This window comes from Melospiza melodia, chromosome 5, assembly GCF_035770615.1.
Source record: "Melospiza melodia melodia isolate bMelMel2 chromosome 5, bMelMel2.pri, whole genome shotgun sequence".
Classification (NCBI taxonomy): Eukaryota; Metazoa; Chordata; class Aves; order Passeriformes; family Passerellidae; genus Melospiza; species Melospiza melodia.
This window is the reverse complement of record NC_086198.1, coordinates 12558381-12582446: the sequence shown is the minus strand read 5'-3', so window position 1 is coordinate 12582446 and position 24066 is coordinate 12558381. Positions and strand designations below refer to the sequence as shown.

At 37.5% G+C, this 24066-nt stretch overlaps 1 protein-coding gene across 1 annotated transcript in view; it reads left to right on the top strand.

Moving 5' to 3' along the window:
- The first annotated feature begins 1446 nt into the window (after nucleotides 1–1446).
- The window catches only part of RXFP1 (relaxin family peptide receptor 1), a 47452-nt gene continuing 24832 nt past the window's right edge, over nucleotides 1447–24066 (top strand). The window contains exons 1-2 of the mRNA XM_063156302.1: nucleotides 1447–1888; nucleotides 18301–18456. Coding sequence (XP_063012372.1) covers nucleotides 1840–1888; nucleotides 18301–18456 — 205 coding nt within the window. The 5' untranslated portion in view covers nucleotides 1447–1839. The remainder of the gene's footprint in view (nucleotides 1889–18300; nucleotides 18457–24066) is intronic.

The following is a 24066-nucleotide window of genomic DNA, read 5'->3' as shown; positions in this document are numbered from 1 at the left end:
TTCCCTGTTTACTCTGAGTAGAATATCTTCAACTTTTGTAGTGGGTCAGACTGCTTTTTAAAAAAGCAGCTTGTTTGATTTATTATGTTATCGCGTGAAAGGATCTATTCCAAACACGTGTATGGTTCTTACACTTCTCAAGTAATTATGACTAGATCAGGAGCAGAAAGCTACAGAGGAATCTATACAAGAAAGAAAATTATTTCTTTATAATGTGAGTTCTCTCTCACCCTGCACTGAAGAGGTAAAGCTTTTATTTTACTTTTCATTGAAAGAGTATTTCACTTTTTATTACTTTCTTGGTTCAGTTTCTTCTTCTATTTTATCACCTTAGAAGAGTTTTCAGCTGAGACATTAGCCCTAGAGTATGTAGGAGTTAGATTAACTCTTAAACAGCTGTTTGAAGCAAGCGTGATCTTAACTGATATGCTCAAAAGCTAGTCCCCACCTTATAAAAGAATTATTTTATGTCTAATCCTTTTGATCCATTTTTGCCTGTACATTGCCTATTACTGGGGCTGTTTGTTACAGTAGATGTCAAAGTATTTCTTGAGGTTTCCATAGACAACAACCTTTCTGTAAACCCCTCTCGGTTCTGTATTCTTTTATACCAGAAATCAAGAGGCTGGCAGTTCATAATGCCTATTTTGTAGACAACTTTGCCATAGCAACAATGTGGGCTTAGATTTCGACTGTGATAAAGGTTTTTCTAATTTTCTAAATTCACCATTTTGGGGATGTGTTCTTGTATGCACGTTTCCTTAGTCAGAGAAGCTCTTTTCCTTCAGTACCTGACATAACTGCTCACAGGTTACCAGAGCTTTCTGACTCATTGGTATCCTGACAAGCTGGTTTTTTTGAAAAAAAAGAAAAAAACTTAAAAGTCTGAAATTCTTCGAGTCCACATAAAATTTAACTCCTCGCTCGAGTTCATCTCAACTGCCCAACTTGTTTTGAAGCATGTCTTGCTGTGCTGCTAAATGTTAGCCTTCACATCATAAAACAGATTTTAACTTGTGACTGTTTATGTAATGGGGGATACCGTGATCTACTGGTGGCAGTAAAATCAGGGGCCAGATAGGAATGTCTCAAAGTGTTCAAGTAAGACAAAAATCTGTGAAAAAACTTTTCCTCATAAAGAATACATTTTTGAACACTCCTCTTTGTTCTTTCAGATTGCTTTCCTTAGCATTAGTCACGAAGAGTGGTTAGTGTGTAAAAGCAGGGACATGCTGATATTGGAAATAAATTACATTGTGCATTTTTCTATATTTCACTGAGTGTCTGGATTGCTACAAAGGGACTGTATTTATAAATTTCACTTCCCCTTAGTTGAAAAACCTCCAGTTTTTATCTAAACTACAGAAAACATTTGGTTTCAAACAGATTAGACTAAATAAAACTGTGTTTCTCAGACCTCTTGCAGGAATGAAATTTTAGGAAGAGAAAAAAAAAAAAAGAGAAGGAAGAATGATTGGGCTATTGATGACAGCTCTGGGGACCTGGCTGTGTTTTGTGCAGCAGCAGCAGCAGCAGCAGCTTTGCTTGGGGCAGAGCCGTGTCCATGCACACAGCCCAGCCTTTGCCTGCCACAGAGCACATCCCAGCCTGCAAGGCAGCGCTGAGTGTGATCCTGGAAACTTTCATGTGCCTGTGTGCCAGAGAGGGGGAGAGAGGGAGAGCCAAGGCGAGCAGGGAGGAAGGCAGGGAGAGCAGGAGCTCTCCTGACACTCTGCTCAGGGCTCCCAGAGGCAGGCTGTGCGTGCAGCTCTCCGGCTGGCGTGCGCTTCGAGGGACAGCACTCCCTGACTTTATCCACTGAATCCCTGAAGGACAGATATGACACCCAACTGCTGCTTCTACATGCTCCTGCTTTTTGGTACCAAGGGTAAGTGCCCCTGGCTTCCTTTCTTGTTTTGAACATTGCAAAGCAGAGAGCTGATAAACTTCAGGAGCGGATTTCTTTTAAAAACTGTGGTATCTCGTGGTATCTCATGTTATTTTACATTTCTTCGTGTCACTTATTTTTCAATAGAATCAAAGTGCAATGCAGTCTCTCAAGGTTACTAGCTACATGTCAGGATCAGATGTTTTTTGCACTTAATGCCTTGAGTGTTACTATTAATAGTTATGAGCTGAAATTTTAAAATGAGAGAGAGCTTAAACATTGCATAAATACTTGCTGTAAATATTTATTGAAGGTACCTGCAGAACGGACTTTACTCAGATGCCATGAAATCCGCATTTTAGACTCAGTTCAGTAGTTTGAAGTGAGACTGTGCAAGTGCTACTAGAATAGGTAGTTCTCAGAGAGCAGAATGTGTTCAGGTAGTGGGAATTTTTAGCATGATAGGCAGTATAACATGCAAGAGGGAGACTGAATTCAATTTTAGTTTTCCTTCAGATGCAAATCACTTCAGTGTGATGAGAGTTACACAAGACACACTGCTTACTTTAGCTGTGTTTTCTTCATTTCATTCGAGTACCCTGTTAGTGCTTCTCAGGACTTGGTAAAGCTGTCCCTGTGAAGCTGCTGGTGCTGATCTATATGCTGAAAGTTCCTAATGATTATAATTTTCTTTAGTTGTAATTATTATTAATTGCTTTTTATTGCACAATGCCAATATTAAAATAGTGTTTCATTAATTGTGTAGATGAAAATAGCTACTCTTTATAATATGAACAGTTTTGTTAAAATAATAGGAGCAAAAGGTAGAATTCTGTAATCTTTTGTATTGTGCAACAGCTTGTTCTCTTTCCTGTTTTTAAATGAAATAATTTTGGGTTCATGTGTTCATAGGATGCTGCTTAAGATAACATTTGTAAGGGGTTTTGCCCCCACTAGGAGTTTGGGAAATAGAGCTCCATCCACAGCTAGTTTTCCAGTTGCAAAACTCAGTTAAATCAGTGGAAAAACACTAAGCAGTTCCTGTATGGTTTAGAGGAATACATAATTGCAAGCTGCATGCATGAAAAAAGCAGTGATATTAATGTATTTGGAATTAAGAAAGCAACAATAATGATGTAGTATCAAACCTGTGAGCAAGGTCTGCTTTCATATGCACCTGCATTTTCCGTGAGCTATAATTCAATATTTAAAGTAGTACTTCCAGTTATGCAGAATAAAGGCTAAGTGTTTTCAACAAATTTAGCCTTTCACATTACTGTTTTCTATGCCAAAACATTAAAACATAAAATATGTGCCAATTGTTGCTATAATTTCTGCTGTTAAATTCATCTCTGCTATGGAGTTTATTAAACATATTGGAATATGTTTAAGCATACTGCAAAATAGGATAGCGAGTGAGGACTGTAAATGACTACAAGTCTACTAATTATGATGGCCATTACCTTTTTGGGTTTACACATCATGTATAGGGTATTATAAGAAAACTGCATGACTCATTTAGATTTGTTAAAGTGAGGAGTGAATTCATAGATTAAAGCACATCCATGCCCAGAGTCTCTGGCACCTGTTAGTGCTCTGTGTTGCACCAAAATCAGCTCCTGTTGCTGTCACATCTCCTCACCTTGCTCAGTGCACTGTTCACAGCTTCACTGCCTTTCAGAGTTTTAGTCAACAATGCAAATTATAACCACACCTAGAAGCTGACTGATTTCATCTTCTCAATAGACATCAGCTCTGCTCAAGCCTTTAGGCTAGCTGGTATTAAACATTCCTGGAGTAAGGATAGCTGTCCTTAGAAATTAGAATTTTTTCTTACTTTTTCGGTGGATGGCTGCAAGTTCAGCTGTGTCTTGTTGTGGAGGTTTTTATGTTTGGTGCTGGTATTTTTTTTCATTTCTACAAAGTTACATATCCTTCTAATTCTCTTGAAAGTAAAATAAGGAGTACATATTGTACAAAAGCTACTAGTTTGATTTACCTGGATCCATTCAAGGTGTGTCCCTTTAGTTTTTCATTCAACAGCTGAAGTTCAATCACTGTTTTTACTCTCTTCCTTGAGAGTCTTCATTAAATTTTTTATTTTATGTATGAAAAACCTTTCCCTCCAAAATCTAAATAATCAAATTAATTCAAGCAATCGAGCTTTGTACGTACTGGCAACCACCTGAGTATGTTCCCCAGTGGAATACACTGTCCCAGGTAGAGCTTTCTCTGAAAACAAAACAGCATCTGCATCATGGTTTTTGTCCACACAACAGCAGTGGTTACAACATGGAGATAAATAAATTCAGACTCCAGCTGTGGAACTGGCAACACTGGATGTGTAGCCAAGGATGAACTTCTGCCTGGGTGGGTCACCACCCCCCTTGCAAAGCTGGCAGGTCACTTCAGGTGGGTGGCTGGCATTGCTCTGGCTGCTGCTGCATCTTTTCTCTTAGCAAGATACTCAGCTGGAGCTGCTGCAACCTCTGCAGTGCACTGCTGTGCCCCCAGAGTGCCTTTGATTTTCTTTCTGGGGACAAAAGCTATTTTATCCTCCTGGACCTTGGCTAAGTGACAGGACCTCAAACAATTCATTTATCAATCATTAAGCAAAACAGGGGAGTATTAGTATTGAAAAGTATTCAAAGTGAGTTCCAAAAGGGTTTTGGCAGGCTCCTTGTGAAAAACAATTACAACTCTTACAATTTTAACCCTTTATGCTCTGTACCTCTACCTGATGCTTCCAATCCTATTTCTGTTTGTACCTCCAGCTCCTTTAGCCTCCTCCTTCTGTTCTTCCCTCGTGTTTTTTCCATCCTTTACCCTCACTTTAAAGTGCCAAGGACAACTTTCTTTAAACCATCTGAATCTCATTACTTGTTCTGGTACTTCATGCAGGTGACAGCTGTTTTCAAGGCCAAGATCTTTTATACCAAATGCTTTCTGTCAAATGTGGGAAAGAGACAATCCTGAATCCTTCAGAAAATTGCAAGTTTATGATTGTGCTCCTGTTTACATAGTTTGTAACATATTTTAAGATTCCTTCCAGATTTGTAAATAGAAAAGTGAAATTACTTCAGCCTTTGCACAAGCTCAAATAATCATTGTGTAATAATAATATTTGGTTATTTCTTTAATTTAACTTGGGCATTAGTCTGTCTGGCTTTCCTGTAGTTAGAAGAACAATGTGCTTCTTGTGAATCTATGTGTGCATAACATGAAAATCAGTACATTTACAGAAAATCAGGGATTCAAGCTAGATTTCCTGAGGAAAATTTACTCCAGTATCAGTTAGAGGGTAATTAAAATCTACAAAATGGTAAAATGAAGCTTTGAAAGTTAGATCTTAGATCCTGTAGCTGCTGCTTGGGCAAGAGTGTTTTCACCTCTTTGTTAACAGCCCCAGGAACTACCCAAGTTGAAAAATTCCGTGTTTATAGCAACTCTACCAGACTTGAACCATTTGCTCTGAAATTTTATGTGCAATCTGTGGACCTTGAGCAAGGAGACAAGCGAAACTTTTCCAAAATTTTTTCTGAATATGAGGAATTGGTACTTTGCCTACGTTGATCAATTTGGATAATCTTGTATTAAGCAAAGCATTTTCTTAAACAGCTCTTTTGAAGTATCTCTCTACAATATCACTGTGCTGAGAGGCAATCCTCTGACAGCCATCCCACTAGAGCTGATGAGGCTGCTCAAGCCTGGCTGCAGTAAAGCAAAAATAACCTTTTCTAATAGATGTTACTTGCTGCTAGAGACCAGTGTGACACTCAGAGGATCTGTCACCAGCCATCTCAGCATGAGTTTTCTCTTGAGTGCCATGACTTTGAAGCCATCAAATCAGACTTTGAAATGGCTGGTGCAAGGCTGGGAGGCACAGGGAGCTGAGAGGATCAGGAACTCATAATTGTTGTCTCTGAAAGACAGAGGAGGTGACAATGTATTGGGAAGGACTGGAAAAGGACAACAAAAGCAGGGACAAAAGGGACAGGTAGATGGGACAATGGAACGCAGAATTGAGGGGAAAGACTAATGCTACTTAGAAAGGGAAAATGGAAATCAGGAGGATTATTAGTCCAGGAGAGCAGAGACTGAGGAAAGGGATGTAAGAGAGGGAGCCAGCAGGGAACAGAAAGTTAATTAAAGGAGAGGGACAGGGAGTTCTGAGAGAAGGGAGTGAGCATCTGAAGAATGAAGTCAGAGGATGGTGAGATCAGAGCTAGGATTCTGTACAGAAAGAAGGGGATGAGATGATGGGAAGCAGACAAAAAAGGATGGGAGTGAAGCAGCTGGGTTGAGCCTGAGCAGAAAAAGAAGCTGTGCTTGGTAGGGTGAGCTCTGTATTACAAAGCCAGAACGAAGCCCAAAATTGTCCTGTGACTTATTGACTTCTTTCAAAATGTCTCCTCCTGAGTAGCACCTCTGCCCAGAGGCTGGTAATCAGCGCTGCCAGATCACTCTACCCTCCCAAAAACAAAGGTCTGGAGAGCTAAAGGACCCGAACTAGTGATGCAGCATGCTGTCCTGTTATAAAATGCTGGAGGGGAACTGATTTCCTCTTCTAATAGTAAATGTTACCTATGTCAGAGAACGTTATTAATTTTGTAAACTCAGTGCTTAGGAATTTAGGCAAGAGACACAATCTTAATTTGTGCTATGTGCCCATACTGAATTTTCTTCATGTTATAACTGCACAAAAACATATGCTTTGTGTCCTGCATTAAAAGGATCAAAAATTATGGTAAGTTATGCTGGCTGCGTGATCCCTCCTTCATTTGCTGTAGAAGATTAAGATAAAATGTGGATGAGGCCGGGGATTACAAAATGAAGGCCATTTCATGAAAGCAACTGAACTCCGCTGTGGAAAACTTTTCCTGTTTTTTGCTCTAAAAGCCTTACAATTGGATAATAATTATATAGCAGATTTTCTGGCGGTTTTGGTTTGATCATCCTGATGTGGCAGTGTTCATTGCATGGCTGCCACTGACATCTGTAGAAGCTGTGCTCTAAGTACTCTGTGAAACTGACTGATTCAGAAAGTAAAAACCTCAAATTAGGAGAAACCCTTGCCATACATATGTTAATGTCTCAGCTCCCCATCTGAGCAATAATTTCATCGTCTAAACTGTGATCTAAGTAATCTCTGAAGACTTAAAAATGGGAAGTCTAATTATTGTAGCAGTATAAGGAACTAATTATGAATTTAATATTATAGCTTCTAAGTGGTTAAACTGTAGACTAAAGAGCATGATGCCAGTAATACACTAGAAAATTAATCAAAGCATAGATAAAATGCCTTTAGCAATATATGGAGGTGTGTTATCAGAAATGTATGAAATAGAAAGGTCTGGAGTTTGAATTCAGGTGTGGATTATATGTTGTTAATAATGGATGTTGTACATAAAGTGTCTGTGGGTAAGCAAAGTCTTGCAGAGTCTTGTGCTCACTCCCTGCTGTGTCTCCCCCAATGCTCTTGAGGGATCCAGCATGCAGCTGACTGGTGTGGCAGGGCAAGAGAAAGACAGCAGGAAGAGAGACTGACGGGAAAACAAGGGATTGAATGAGTCTAAGGTGGCCTGATGGGGACACCCAGCCCTGGGAGCACAGGTTGCGTTCATGTCCTGGCGTGAGGGTGAGCTGGCACTGGGAGGAAGAGCCCAGAGCAGTGACCCTGACCCTGGGGATCTGTGCATGTGAGATGACTTAGCAGAGCACATCCAGAGAGGATGGTAAATCACCCATGCCCTGTAGCACAGGTCGTTGTGTTCCACCCAGCTGTTCTGTATCAATCCCGAGGCTTTATTTGGTCACAAGGGTTTGTCTCAGTCAAGTCAGTGCTGCCTCCAGAGAAAAGAAAGTGTCAGTATGGCCCTGGGAGTGGGAGAGACTGTGCAGTCACTGAGGCTCAAAGGCATGCACAAGTCTGTCAAAGCAGGTGAACATTCCCTCTTTCTCCTCTGTTCTGCAAAAGAAATAACTGGCTTGACCTGGGAGAAGAGACTTTCCCATCACAGACCTGATTGTCAATGTTATGCTCAACGTAGGGAAAAAGGCATAGTGCTTGGGAGGGTAGAAGTGGTATTTTTGAACTTAGAAATATATTTTTGCCCTGTTTTTTTTTAGTTTTGTTTTGTTTTTAATAGATAGGAAGAGATCAGCTCTTCTTTGGAGTAGGCTAAGAGCAGAATCCATTAATGAAACTGCCCACATCATAGTTAAGCCAAAATTTGTGTGTATGGGGAAGAAAATGATTAAACTACTGAATTTAAAAGCCACATGATTGAATACCTTGATTAGTCTGGAGTACTTAATAGCAATACAGTTGACAAAGATAATCTGCATTTTTAGAAGTTTTATTTACGAAGGCCCATCTACCATAAAAATAGGCTTCTTGACCTCATTTTTTGGACTCCAATTCCATGTAAAACATGTGAATCAACTGTTATGTAGTCTTAACTAGAAATTATAGACACTGGTTTTCAGACAGGAATTCTTTTCTGGTAATCAAGTAATGCTGCAAACATGCATCCGTAAATCCTGCTTTTTCTTCAGTATGGATTCTCAGCACCATGCAGAGAGAGTACAGTCACTTTCTACTTTTTCCAAAAACATATCAGAAACACGTATTAAATAGCTGGTTTTTCTGCACCCCTAAGATTTAAATGTCACATGATGTCTTTCTTAAATTGGTTTAGCAAAAATAAAACATCTTTTACATCTTTCAGTTCTATCGCTATTTGGCTAAATTTTCTTTTTTTCTTATAAAATCTTTCATTTTCATATGCACTGTTTCACACTATCATTTAACTAGATTGGTTTCTTGGTTTCTAGATTGGCTCCACAGGGCACAGAGCACTCCACTGCTGGCAATGAGAAAACAGTGTCAGGGGCAGACACAATCCTCTTTTAGGTTGGATGAAGTGGCATGAAATGAAGAGAAGCAGGAACAGGAACAATTCTATGTGATTTAACCTTCACATAGAATAGACCGTGTGAAGGTTGAATCCACAACAATCCACACAAAAATATTGCTTAGCCAAAGTGCATCCAAAACAGAGCCACATTTCTGAATGTTGTTTCCTGTTAAATTTTCTAATTTGGATATACAAACTTCTAAACATGTGCTGCTAATGTGACATTTCTTTATGTACATTAATAAATACATAAAATCTACAAGATATATTTTAAAGATCTATTGCCCTTAATTCTGCATGCACATTTTGATACAACCTGCAGAAGAAGGAATAAGTCAGATGTCTGTGGTCATGGGGTCCAACAGCTGGATGCCATGATCTCAGAGGCTTTTTCCAGCCTAAATGAGTCCCCAGTTCTGTGGTTTAACCAGCTCACATTATTCACTTCATGAAGGTCAGAAATCCTATTAACTTGAGATAATTTCTGTTTTATGCACTTAACTGGAGTGTCACAACTTTTAGTGGTGAGTTATGTGTACTCACAGTGGAATACAGCAGAGATTGGAAAACGTGTCGTATTTAAATCGAAGCAAAGATTAATGAGTCAGAATCTAACAATAATGCATTTATTTAAGCACATTCTGCAAATTGATTTTGCAAAATAGCTCTGTGAGGTCTTAGAAACAGATTTTCTAAAATACTTAACTTCAAAACAGAACAACAAAGGGTTCCATATTTTATAATACTTAAGGAGGATGGAATCTCATAGGGCACAGGGCAGAGCCACTTCCCAAATCTGAACTTGTAGTTCTATATTCTATTTAAATTCTTAATAGTTATAAATGGTTCTTAGTAACAAAGGTATGTGAATTAATAAAATATATCAGACAGTCCTGTCTCCGGCTGACCAAGAAATAATGTATTTTCATTGTTACAAGATTAATCTTGAGCATGCTTCAGAGCTTCACTTCAAATTATGCTGGCTTAGTTCCATTGGAAGAACTATTATTGCAATCCTTTAAGTCTTTACTAAAGCCACAATAAAGGGAGAAAAAAGAAAAAGATAAAAAAACCCAGATTATGTTTCATATTTCAAATACAGCATTAGGGCTCCCCAAACACTTTTTCTCTGTCTGGAGTCTTAGAAAAAGCATAACTGAGATTATTTTTTAAAGACTTGTTTGGATTGTGTTACTTGGGAGAAGAGGAAAAATAGTGGAATCTGAAATTGTGGCTGATGTCCAGCTTGCTTAGCTCTAGTGCCTCTGTAGCAAAATAAGAGACTAGAGAGCAAAAGAAGACAAAAATAATAGAATCTCCCACTGCCACCCTTCAGGTTATTTTCCTCAGACTGTTTAGGCTGGCTGTTCTCAAAGCCATTTTTCTATCATGAGCACTGCAAGACACTCATTCTACCATGTTTTTGGGGTTTTGTGGGGTTTTTTCCCCGCCACAAGAACATACCAAAGTTGGAATAAATTGCATAACTTAGCTATAACCTCTGTTTTGGGGAGGGGGTGAGAGTGTAAATACTTCACAGGAAAAAAATGGAGGACAGGCTTGCCCTTTTTGACAGAAGAAAAGTTAGGCAATTGTTTATGATCTTTTAGGTGGTTTCTGCCTTGAGGACAAGTTAATGATACCCAGATAATTCTTTTCTGTTCTGTTCTTTTGCAAAATAATGTGTTCCTACAATCTGAATATCAGCAAGTAATTTCATGTTCATTGCCTCTCTAGTTTCATTCCCCTTTCTCATTGCAGCTCTCTCTTAAGGCTTTGCTGCAAGTACTTTCTGTCTGATCTGCTGGATTTCTTTTTGCTTCCATGCATGAATGCACGTGTACACAAACTTCCTCCTGTATATGACATTGTGTCATGAAGTCACTTAAATCTGCCTTTTGTTTATGGAAACTTAAGAGAAATATTACAAATGTCTGTTGTTTGTAATTTAAATAATTTAGTTTTCACTAGTCAGTGTTTCACTTTTGCTTACTTTACGCATGGTTGACTGGATTAACTCGCTGAAAGCAGCAAGTCAGAAATTAATTTCCTTGTAGTAATCTCTAACTACTGTCCTTACATACTGAAATTCAGAATGATCTAGATGAGGTGAATGATTGTTGCTTGAGGGACACTAATTTAATGATAAACATCTGTCCTTAATTTTTTTTGCTAAAGTATATTTTGGATTATTAGATTGCTCAGATTTTAAAATATAAAGAACAGTCATTAGCATATTACTATGTTATAACATACAAAAATAATTTTAAGTTACCTGGCAAATACTGCAGTAAAAGACACCTTTTACCCTAGGATTACAAAATTTCAGAAATGCAATTCCAGGTATGAAACTTTTTTAATTTTGTTTTTTTTATTACATGTGTTTAAATTGTTACCTCATAAATGCTGCTTTTCAAATGAGAGGGAAAAAACTACTTACAACAAACTTCTTTTCTCTTTGGAGCTCAAAGAACCAGGCCAAACACACTCAGTAGTGGTTGTGAGAAAGAATTAACTCCTGGGAGAGCAGTTTCCTTTATTTTGATGGCTAACCCTTCCCTTTCCTGGCCTTCCAGGTGGGATGCTACTCACAAGTACAGTGTATTTAACACATTTGGATTGGTGCCTTCATTTCTACTCAATGCCTGGCACCATTTGAACAAAACCCCAGTGTTTCCATGGCCAGCTTTCAACCTGATATTGCCCTGCTGTGAAAGAGAAATTGGTGAAATTGAGGAGTAACGCTGAGGCAAAAATCACAGGGGCAAAGGAAAGCTTACCTTGATGTATTTTCTGTTGGAAAATCATGTCAGAATATGGAGATAGAACTTTTTTCTAAACAGAAATAATAGTCAGATATCATTTAAATTCTGTTTATTTGGGGAGAGAAAGAAGAGGGGAAGTGGAGCAATAAAAAGATTTGGCCCTGTTCATTAATTTGTGTCTTTGTTAGGTATTATACTGAACTCTCATCCTTTGGGAAAGCCCTAAAAAATTTGAGAGTTTGGATTGAACTTATTTTACTTAATATTGAGGCTTTTAGAGGTATTATCTCTTTCAGTTCTTTATGCACTTATTCTGAGTTCTGTGCAATCAGAACAAAACAACAAATTACTAAAAGGTATAAAAGCCAACTGCTGTGGCAATGTGCCATGTCACCAGCCTGAGTTGTTCTACTGGCAGTTTCCAGCCCTGGAGTGGATTTATCTGGCAGTTAGACAGCAAGGACCCTCCAACCCTATAACTGCATTCATTAGACTGAATTATCTGTGGCATAACTGATTACTAGTGAGGTTGTTGTGAGATTGGAGGTGCTATTTTCAAAAAAGATAGCACAAATTTTCTGGTTTGGAAAATGCTTCTGAAATTAAAGCATTGTGTAATCCACAGCAAGGTACGAAGGTACTTTATGAAATTAAAATCCAGGATAATTACCAGATTGGTGCGCAAGAGTCATTATATATGCATCATTTTTGCTAAAATCCATTTCACTATATTGTATTTAATGGAAGCAAATATAAACTTAGTTGTGTAGTTCAAGTACTACACATTCCTAGATTGACATCGAATGTAGTTTGCTAAAGATAAATGTCATGCAATAAAACTGAAAGGGTATTTCTGTTTGCAAAGGTAATAGCTAAATATTCAAAACAATTTCTAGTGTTTTAGAAATGAATCTGTCATACTGATAATAAATGACACTGTGTCACTTGCACCCAGTCAAACCTAGAATTAAAAACACAATGCATATGCAATAAATACATACATTTAGAAAATGTCATGGACTTCAGGGCTGGAAAACTACCAAAGCAGAGGCACAAATTACAGAAAAGGCAGTGCAGTGATAGCAGTTTGATTACACTTCTCTGAGTGCCCTGTACATATATTTAAATCCTTTAAGCCACAGACACTTTGTCTCAAGGATTAATGCCAAAGAATCTATTGCCACTAGACCAAGGTCTATTTTGGTATACAAATTTTGCCCAGGGTGTTACCCCAAGTGTGTGTACATTAACAGCACTAAAGTACAAGTGTATAAACTCTATTTTGTTCTTGTATGAATCTGGAATCTATTTTCAATATGCTATCATGGAAAGTTTAAATTTTAGTTTTATTGACATTTAATAATATGAGAATCCTGTTACATTTTCCCAGATATCACTAGAAAGCTTTTCCTAAAAGAAAATTTTAGGAGAGTCTTTATAAAATTACTTGAAGAAAAAAAAGCACTGTCACCAATAAATCCATAATATGATAAATGAAATTATGCAGAAGTTAATTTTTATTTCTATCCTTAAACATGATGGACTAACTTCATCCTTGTCTCGGTCATATATTACTCAAAAATCCCATATTTAGTGGGAAAAAAGCTGAAAATTCTGAACAAAACCAGGAAAATTAATCTAAGAATTAACTCCATCTCTTCATTCACTTCTACATATTGTTGTAATGGTCAAATTCAGACAACAATTTTTTTAAAAAATATCTTTTTAAGTTGTATCTTCTTTTTTGTCATTTGGTAATTCAGATACATCTGATCAAAGCTGCTCAGTCACTAGTCACTTCTATTCTTTCTTAATAATTAATTAAACATCATGTAAGGTTAAATAATTCATAGTTGTAAACTTTTATAACCTTGTTCTGATGATTCATCTTTATAAATTAAGATAAGAGGCCTATGAGACCTGTTCTATGTTATGTTAAAGGTTTTTCAAAACCATTTCACATGCCCTTAATATACCATTCAGCAGAACAGGATATTTTTTTAATCAACTGTCAGCTTGAAGTATTCAAGCTAGCACAAAAATTACAGGTGAAATTGATTTTAACTTCAATATTTTCTGAGTTGATTCTGTTTTATTAGAACAGAACATTCTGTATCAAAGCAAGAATATTTTCAGTGTTTTGTTTCTCCAGTCTATCTTCCACTGTGTCTAGAAGTACAGCAACTAAAAAAAGTTATGTAAGAGTGTAAAAGTGCCACTGGTTTTGCATGAGTGCATTTGAAGAACTTGGGCTTCTGTAGGTAAAATAATTTTCCATCAGAAAAATGGAAAAATACAGGATGGATTCTTCAGTACCATAATCACTCCTCAGTTCTTGGCATCTAAGGAGCCTTTTTAAAAAGCAATTGGATTTCCTCAACACTTTTGAAGTGCTAACTCACTTAAAGTGAGGAAAAACAAGTTAGCTTATTTGGCGGATGGAACTCACAAATCATTTTGGATTCATGACACTGGACTTCATGCTATTCAAATTCTTGAAAACACATAAATATTTTCCTGGTATTACGATATGCCTTTATTTAAACCTATATGAGGCACAGTTGAGACTGGTGTGACTAGAGGGTACCAAGCAATGAGTAATGCCTTTGGATGGTTTCGGTGCTCATGGCTCAGTCCCATCAGCCCAGAGCTGTTCCCTTTACGGAGTCATCCTCGCTTCTTTTACGGAACCTCCAAGTGTTAAGTCTGTGTTCTTATAGTGCGCGTGTGCCTTATTTGGTTTCTCAAACAGCACTTGTGACCCAACCCCTGTATTTCAAAGAATGCACAAAACTAGCAAGCCTAATTAATCAATTCAGTTGGAAGCCAAGCCATGTTGTCCTGGGAACATCTTGTTCTTGGCTTTCCCAAATGCGTTCCTTCTTTCGATTTCATTTTACGACTGTTTAAAGAGGGGCTGTCATGTTCTCTCCCCAGTGATTCTGCATCCATGCTACAGAGTTAAATGCCTTATCATATTTACTAGATGACAACCCAACTCATGCTTATTCCTTTAGCAAAGGGAAGCAGAGTTAACTCAGTCAGGTATTTAAAGACAAACAGGGAAAATTTTCCACCTTCTTCCTCACTGCACGCGTCTTACAACAATAAGCATCTCAAAGCAGCCAGTCCGGACAAGCTTAAAAAGTGCACAACAGAAATTCTTCTTTTATTTTTGAAAATTTGAGATTAATCTGGGGGATTTCAGGGAACCCTAAATACACAATAGTCAGAAATATTTAATTTGCAGTATCATGAACATGCTGCTAAGTAGAACATTTTTCTGTATTGAGACAAGTGTCAGAAAGAAGTTCTTTGCCATTTTGCTGTCTGTACTGATACCAGCTCACCTATTTCTTTTCTCTTTTTGTTAAAACATTGCAAATATTTTAATATTTATGCTTAATGTTATGAGAAGAAATTTTCTGGAGCAGAATAGGTGAAATGTCTGCAATTATCTCTGTGTCACAGAAAGCGGGAGATGATTTTCTCTACGAGGTATATAAAGAAGAGGCTCTTTTACTTGGTATCTGTGAAAGCAAACCTGATAAGCAAGTCTGTCATGGGTTTATCACTTTTCATCTTTCAGCTGCCAAAAAAAAGAAAATCACGATACAAGAAGAGTGGTTCAATTTTTTCATAGTGGAAAATCAATCAAATGTAGAAAAGCCAACAACTTTAATACCACATCACAAAGATGGAGTGATAGATCATTATCTTGTCATGGTGAACTCCAATGTCAGTAAAGTCTGTATTTGCAAAACAATAATCATAATTTTTAATTGCTGTTGTTGGATTGCTATCTTTATTTTCCTCACATAAAAGACCGAAGTTTAATTTCCTCAATCTGAAAGATAATTGTTTGAATATTATCTAGCATTTTACAACAATTTTTACTGTCTTATCTTCTGTCTTACCTTCATCAGCTTTACCAAATATTTCCCTAGAGAACTGGGGGCTTTTCCAGACATAAATCTCCTGCAATCAGCAGAGTCCAAACTTCTGTCTTTTTTTGCATAAACAAAGTGATGTTAACAAGTCAGTGGACAAAGACCAGTGCTTTCACTGATTTTATAACTGGGATGAAGTTGTTGAGTTTTGAAGCTGTGTTGTCTCCTTTCCCAGGCAGATATTTACACGCCAGGGTAATCCAACATAGCACAAATGAATAATGCAGAGATTCAGAATAGATATCATCGAGGCTATAAATGTACTGAGAATTCAAAACATTGAACATCATGAGGCACTTATTCTTTGTGGCAAAGTACAGATTTCTAAAATGCAGCAGCAAATTCATTATTAGTTCAGGGATTAATATTATTTGAATAATTAATAATTTTGGAACATGCTGTGAAATTCCATTGAATGCTAGTGTGAGAAGATAAATTCTTTCATTTGAAATTCAAATTGCATGGAGATCAGCCCCTTTAAGCACAAGGTTCAGATCAGTCTAAATATGTCTCTAGCATGTAGGATAAAAAGCTTGACAAAATGTGAGAGGTTTTTTGATGGTCTCTTTGGGATGTTTTCATTTATGGTGGTTTTTTCCATACAGATGTCTCTTACCAATGGTTTGGTAGGTACCCAGATTGTAACAGGTAATTATTGCTCTTAATGGAGCCTCAGTTGCCTGCTCAGCTTTGTGCTAAGAAAGACACTCAAGACACTAAGTAGTACATATACACTGTTTGCTTAACAGTATGCCTACATAAGCTTTTCTTGCTACTTCTTTTTGGGTGGAACAAGTTAATCATAATGTTCTGAATACAAGCAGAGAGCAGCAGAGAAATTTATGAACAATATGCAAGTGTGAATTCACCCTGTGATTAGGATGTAGCTTTATTTTTGGTACCCATACATAAAAGCCTTAAGGAGCTGATGATCTTTGCGTAATTGCATGGGTTATGTACTTGTGGATAAAAGAAAATCAACTTTTCTAAATCATTCAGTGGTGGTTAGGTGGAATATAAGAATTTCTATGCAGGATGCTTCTGACAGCAAGGATAATTCTGTACATATAGAGGATACTTATCTCCGTTTTCTGCAGCTACAGCTCTTACATTCCAATTTTTCAGAGTTTTAAACATTGTCAAGGGCTTAACTGGAAGTTCTTCTGGAAGGGATTTTTGTGAATCTGAGGTAATTGATTGAATTTCAGGTGATTTCTCTTAGTTCAAGAGAAAAATGAGTGCAAAAAATTAGACATTTTCCAAGAAGATTCCTTGTTAATCTGGGAAAGTTGTGTGAAAGATTTATACTTTGTCTTTGCAAATAGCCTGGAAAAATAATTGCATGTTTCAGAATTAGCAGTTTACTATCTGAACGAGCATCACATCACAGTTAATAAAGTTTTTAGAGAGTATCTGAAGTGCTCTAAGATCGCAATGAAATTTTAAATAAAATCTGTATTTGATTTTTGGAGTATTTTGTAACAGTATGCATTAAGTCAAATGGTAGCTCTAAGAAAAAGTTATACTCCTTTTTGAAAGTACTTCAGAAATTAAATTAGCAGGGCCTTGCAGAAGGGTACTAGGTAGGTTTAGAGAAGCTTTGGAAGTGAAGAACACTGGAAAGTGTTCTGTCCTGATGATGCTTTTCTCCATTTCCAACGTATTGTGGGCTGAACAAATTTAATTCTAGTGTAATTTTAACCCCTCTCCATAGTATGCTCTTGGGAAGTTGGTCTTGTACAAGAAGAAATCTGACTTGGCATCCTGCAATCCATTACAGAAGCAGTAGTTAAGTCACTCTTTTTTGGAAAAAAATGGTGATGGCAGAATTTGTCCCTCAGGTGCACTGGCGGGACTGGTTAGGCATCGTGCATCTGCAGATGTGGGTGATTGCAGCTTCTGCAGCACAGGGAACTGAATAACAGAGGGCAGGCAGAGTCCTCCAGCCACTCTGACTGTCTCTCATCAGCATCTCTCTACCTTTCCCCTCAGCACTGCTTTAATGAAGTCCTGTGTTCTCTGAAATTCCTTCCTACAGAGCACAGGCTCAGCAGAACAGCGCCTGTGTGTCTAAACTTCACACTGATATATTCTGGCCAATATCTCCACAGTTTTTTGGATCAGACTGACAGCTCTTCTGAAGGATTCATAACTGGCCCCTTCATAATGTCTTACTAAGTTTTCAGCAAAACTGTGTCATGGATTTCATCTTAGTTTCCTTGTTTTTTGATCCTTGATCCATTTACACCAAGTAGTTTATTTAAAATTGGAATAGAATCAAACATATATAGATATGACTTTGTATAAAGGGGCTTATCTATCTGGATCTAAAATTTCAGCACAAATCAATGTCATAGAATGGTTTGGGTTGGAAGAGACTCTAAAGATTATCTAACTCCAACCACCCTTCCAAAGGCAGGAATACCTGTAGCTTATCTTGAATATCGTTATAGTAAATAGTGAAAAAATCCTTTAAAATGGTAGCCTTAGGTCATTAGTCTTGTATAATTAACATTTTGATCTTATTCTGAGGAAGAATAGGGAGGTATTACCTGTTTGCTTTATATCAAATGGAATTTTAATTAGCTAACAATATAGAAGATTTAACAAGTTTAACAAGTACTTCATATCCTGGTTTTAATTTCATGTCCAACAAATTAATACACTTTTGTTGCTTTATATTCACATTCAAATGTAAATGAGTACTTAGAAAGGCATAGTATCAAATACCTTTAAACACACCATAAAATAAACGTATTTTTTCTGTTCCTATTTAGTCATCTGTGACTCTTTGGAAGACCATGTTTCTGGAGCTGGCACCAGGTGCCCCCTGGGCTACTTTCCATGTGGCAATATCACAAAGTGCTTGCCCCAGCAGCTGCACTGTAATGGTGAGGATGACTGCGGGAATCGGGCTGACGAAGACAACTGCGGTGAGTGGCTGTGGCTGTGCCTTGTCCCTAGCACCTGTAGTCACTGAAACCCAGGCAGTGCTCACACCCAACAGGAGGCTGTGCAGTGCCAGCAGTAGGAAAGTTGCATGCTTTGCAGAGGGTGCAGCAGGTCTGCTTTAGCTGATAAAGCCACCCTCCTTCTCTAGCAAACCATTTGCTAGGGAAAGAAGAGTGAGCCACATTTTTCTTTGTATGTGGTATCAGTTATCAGTATCCAATTTTTCCCTGCTTTGAGCTTCTTTGTACATGTCATTTTGATGTCTACAAATGGATGTATGTGATCTCTCAAAGAGTGTTAGATGAGGAGTGTTAGATGTGTGCTCCAACAGGATATATGAAAAGCTTTATGTGACTTAATGAAGGAAATAGAATTTAGAAGAATTTTCAAGGTTTTACAGTAATTATTTATGCCCTAATTTGGGAGAAACATGTGCTTCTGTAAGTGTATTGTGCACACTGCACTACCAGCAGGCTTTGGTGGTTGGGAATGTGAAAATCCCAGGGTGTACACATAGCCAGGTCTCTTGTGCTTGCTGTTTTGATCCTTGTCACTCCTCGCCCCTCTGGATGGTAGCTGTGATCTTGCCTTGGCTTGTGGGCTCTGGCTTTGCCTCTACTGCAAACCAGGAAGGGCTTTGCATGGGCACTTATCTGTCCATGCTGCTTCTTTGTGAGCATGGACCTGGCATAGCTCTTGTCCATGCTGAGCAGCATCTCCCATGCAGTGTTGGACACAGCTCAGAGGTGGCACAGCCCTGGGATAGTCTGGAAAGGGGCCTCTGTGTTGTGTGAGGAGAGAGCTTCACCATTTGGTTGTGAGCTAAGACCACAGGGAGAGAAAATGGACCCTAGCACATTTTATTTACTGCTATTGTCACCTTACTTACAGCCTGGATATTTCAGAGGTGCTCTCCAGAGCTGCTGATCCATGGCAGATGGGGGAAGCAGGCTTCCTACTCCTTGGTAGTTTTCCTGTAGCCATGGAGGACAGCCAGGTGCACCATGCCCTGCCCCACACTCTGCCTCCAGCCCCCAGGGCCAAGCAGCTGAACTGTTTGTCTGTCCCAGACAGGCACGTCTGGCATCCAGGCCATCAGATCTGGGAGGGAGGACTGCAAAGAATTAAAATATTAAGTGAAAATTCCATGCTATCTATACTGAAAGAAATTTTGTGAAAGAAATTTCAAACAAAATATGGTAAAGGTATCTTTCACCAGCACTCTCAGTAAAGTCAATGAGGTTTTGAAAGTAGTTGTTCTCATTGCATGTGAAGCTGATTTGTGTACCTATGTGAAGTATCTTTTCATTATACCTATGCAATTTCAGGGTCTTACTCCATATGAAAATGATTTTAAATTCTAATCCCATATAATGAACCTGCATCATTTTGTAGTTTTATACCATTTGTTGGTACTATATACCTAGTTTCTGTTGTAAATAATCAAAGTCCTGAACGAAAATTGCTTGCTCTGTTTTTTCTTAAGTCATCTTGACCTACAGCAGCAGGAATTACCAATGATGATGCCCTCTCATGTTTAAGAAGTCCAAGGACAATAAACAGTTGCTTTATCCATATTTCATTTCTGTATAATACCACAAAGTCTATTGTACAAAGACTTGCTGAAAGATACAGCTTAATATGATAATAATTAGGATATATACAGTTTTGTAATGGGAGTTACAAGACAGTATAGGATCATAGAATTTTTTAGGTAGGAAAAGAAATTTAAGATCATTGAGACCATTAATCAAAGAGCTCTTTGCATCTCATCTTATTACTAACACAGAACTGAGGTATTCTTGGATTATGAATAACCAATTTCAAAAATTCAATTAGAAGTAACATGGGTTGTCAGTGAGCAGGGAGAGTGCTGCGAGTGATTTAATACTGAACTCTGAAGCAATGCATAAAAAAGTCCTTAGTAATGCCTTAGTGTTCTTCTATAGAAATGAACATACAAAACAATTCAGCTGTGATATTGAATCCTCTTCTGTGTATTGTAATTCAAGAATGAGCTAGCCTTGATTTTTGAAAACCTAAATTACAAAAGATGAGGAGTCATTGTATGGATCTACAGGGAAAAACTATGCTGCTCATGTTTTTCTCATATCTTGACCTCCTCTTCTCATTTAGAAATGCATTAGTGTAATATGCAGCAGGAATGTTTTCTCAAAAATTGATATTGCAGTCATACTTTGTTGTACAGTTAAAAAGTCTCTTCCTTCTCTGAGTATAGGGAATGTTCTGAGGAGATTTTCTGCAATGACTCCCCACATGGGAAGTGGGGAGATCTTTTTGGGGTAACTCTGGTTTTGATTATTCATCTTGCTTAAAATACAAGAAAAGAGGCCTCAATGTTCCTGAGACAGAGAAACCAGATGTCTTTTCTTTGTCCCCTGCCATTCCTAGGATCACTTCAGGATGCCTGTCTCATGCCAGCGGTTATATCTGGCTTCTCTCCCCATTTTTTTTAAATTTACAACTAGTTTTCAGTTAAAGTCATTGGTCTTGGTTACAGAAAAGAAATTAAAACTAAAATTATGCCAGTGTAGCAATTGTTTCATTCAGTGCCATAGAAATTTTAATCTTATGTATGAGGTATTCTAATTAAATAACTCAGCTTCTCAATTCCTGAGCACTTTTGCATCAATGTGGGGAACTTGGAGGCGACCAGTCTACAGGATTCAACCCAACAAGTGTGGGAGGCAAAAAAATCTTTGAAGACCCTCAAAGCAGTTCAAAAATGCCCCTCTTTTTTTTCATTTTTCATTCTTAGTGCATATATTTCAAACAAAGCTAGGTAAACCATTTCACTAACAGTAATGGTAAAGCACTATCTTAAGTCTATAGTAAAAGCAGCTGTATAGCATGGAAACACAAAGCAAAATATGTCATTAGGTGTTTCACTCCAACTGTCTTGTAGTGGTTCCTTTCTTCTGTTAGTGAACAAATTTGTCTCATTCCCCATTTTATTTCTATAAGGAAATTATAGTTGTAATCTTTGTAAGATTATATTTGTAAGAAATTATTGTTGTAAGAAATTGTTGCTATAGTCTCTGAGATTATTTGCAGTATTAGTCTTGTTTCAGGCACTGTGTTCCTCGTAACAGCAAAACATGATTATGAATATTTCAAACTAAAACAAATCCACACTGAGACATGCGTTTTCGAATGTGCTGTGATCACTGCTCATTATCCAGTTTAGGCGCACAAAGATTGGCTTTGTGGTGCCTCCTTCAATTCTGCTTCCTCTTTCACTTCCACCCTCCTTTCCACTTCCAAATAGTAAACATTAAAATAAGGTCCAGAGTAGTGAAGATCTCAAATTAGGATCAAAGGTAGAGTTGGGAACAGACTCAGAGTGCTGTGTTAGTGCTTAACCTCAGGGTGTGGATATCCTAGCTCTTCAGCATTTCTTCCACTTCTGGAAAGGAATGAATTATAGCTGATATTTCACACTAGAGTGAAGCCACTTATCTTTGAAAATTCATGCCTTTGCCACTTAGCATGCCTTCCAAAATCAATAAGATACTGTGTGCTATACCCTAATGGGGAAGAGCTTGAGGCAATGTAGTAAACTGCAATAAGAGGAGGCAGCAGGCAATTTATCCCTGCAGTGATGGGAGGCTCTGCTTGAACTATGGCTAGATAACCTTAAATGTGCATGGAAAATGTAATGTCACCTTTTGAACTCGAAAACATAGTCCACCAAGAGGAAGCAAGCATCTCAGCAGATCTGTTGTGAAAATAATATTTTTAAATAAAAATAGTTTAAAGTTTTGTAATTTGTCATAAATGTTATGGTTTTGAGGAATTTCCTTTTATAGGCTCGAGAGAGCAGTAAATTTTACTCTGCTGTCCTGCTCCATGCTCATCCTTGCTGAAGTACCCAGTTCTTAATTAGGCTGAGGGCATTGTGAGGCAATTTAGCCTCTATCATGTTTCATTTGGAGTTATTTTTGCATCTATTTGCAAAATTCAAAATGTGTAGGGAAATAAGAGATAGCAATTTCAGCATCCTTCTGCACCCAAGCTTGTTTAAATATGAAGTTGGCAAAGCAGAGCAGATATTGTTTAGATCTAGTATCTTTGATTTCAAACATAATGGCTTCAGCCTGATTTTACAGGGAAGAGCTTTTCCCATTTATTTACAGCTGGGAGGTTTGAATCTGTGGCTACTTGGCATTTATAGATGGGGGTTAGAAGTTCCGTTGACTGCATTGCTTTTTAAACCTGAGCAAGGATAAATAGGCATAATCACAAATTCTGCTCACATCATGCCGTGGCAGTGTTGACATGGAAATTGTTCCTAAAATAAGTAACAAATACTTCTTGCACTGAAGACACTACTGCTGCAATATGACTGTTAATGCAGTCTAAACAATCTCTAGGCAAACTCTGTGATGTCCAGTGGCATGTTAAACATGCCAGGTATGTATTCCCAAGCACAAATTCATGGAAAGAAGAGTTTTGAGATCTCTGCCTTCACAGTGATGTTTAATGATGAAACAAAAACAAAGCTAACAATAGATAAAAGTAACAGTTGATTAATACAAAGCAAAAATAACAGAACAACGATACTTATGATGCAGATTTGCAGTGAGCCTAAGTGTTTTTTCTCATTACAAGATGTGTGTTTCTTTTGATGAACAATCTTGACACACAAAATATTGGGAAAAAAAAGAAAAGTTAATCATAACATAGATGTACTCCTTGCATTTGGAAGAAGACAGCTAACCCTGCCAGTAATGATCCATGGATATTTCTGTTTTCAAAATATCTAGAATAGCTTTAGACACAAAAACGTTCTTTCATATGCTCCTAATTAAATATTTAAATTTTAAATCTTAAACTTTTTTCTTTTTTTTTTTAATTCTCTGATGTTTTTTTCCTAGATAAGAGTCAGCTTTCCCTGACTAAAATTATCCTACTATTGATTGCAGTGATAAAAGAGCAAAGTTCTCAATCAAACAACTTTTGTGTAATTATCTCTGCTGGATACAACACTGGGTCAGTTGCCATTTTGTAGTCATAACATACTAATTAAAAATTAGTATGCAAAAATTCTAAGTGCAGGTAAATTTTGAACCAGTGAAAGACTGAATAGATGTTTTTCCTGCCTGATTTTCTAAGAAATATGTTGCAATATTTTTTCTCACATTACATATATTCTGTTTGGTGATCAGTGCAATTTGATCTTCAGAACTGTAAATTAGCTCTGCTGTTAATATGATGCCAGTTTTGGGGGAGAAGCCTCCCAGTAAATTGCAGTAAACGTTACCTTCAGTTTCTTGTTTCAAAACCACCCATCGACTGTCAAATTTAGTTTGGGGAAAATATAGAAACAAAATCAGAGTTCAAAAGTTACTGGGCTTTCCTCTGGACTTTACATCCTACCTGGTCAATTTGAAAACATATTTTATATGTCTGGAATATTGAGATTAATCCCTATTGCTCTGTCACTAATATAATTAATACTATGTGTCAGCATCCTGTAGCTACATGTTCTGAAAATCCCTTGTATGTAAAGTAAAGCTGGACTCATTCCTTTATAATTAATCCTACTTTCAGATTTAAAAGTTTTTTTC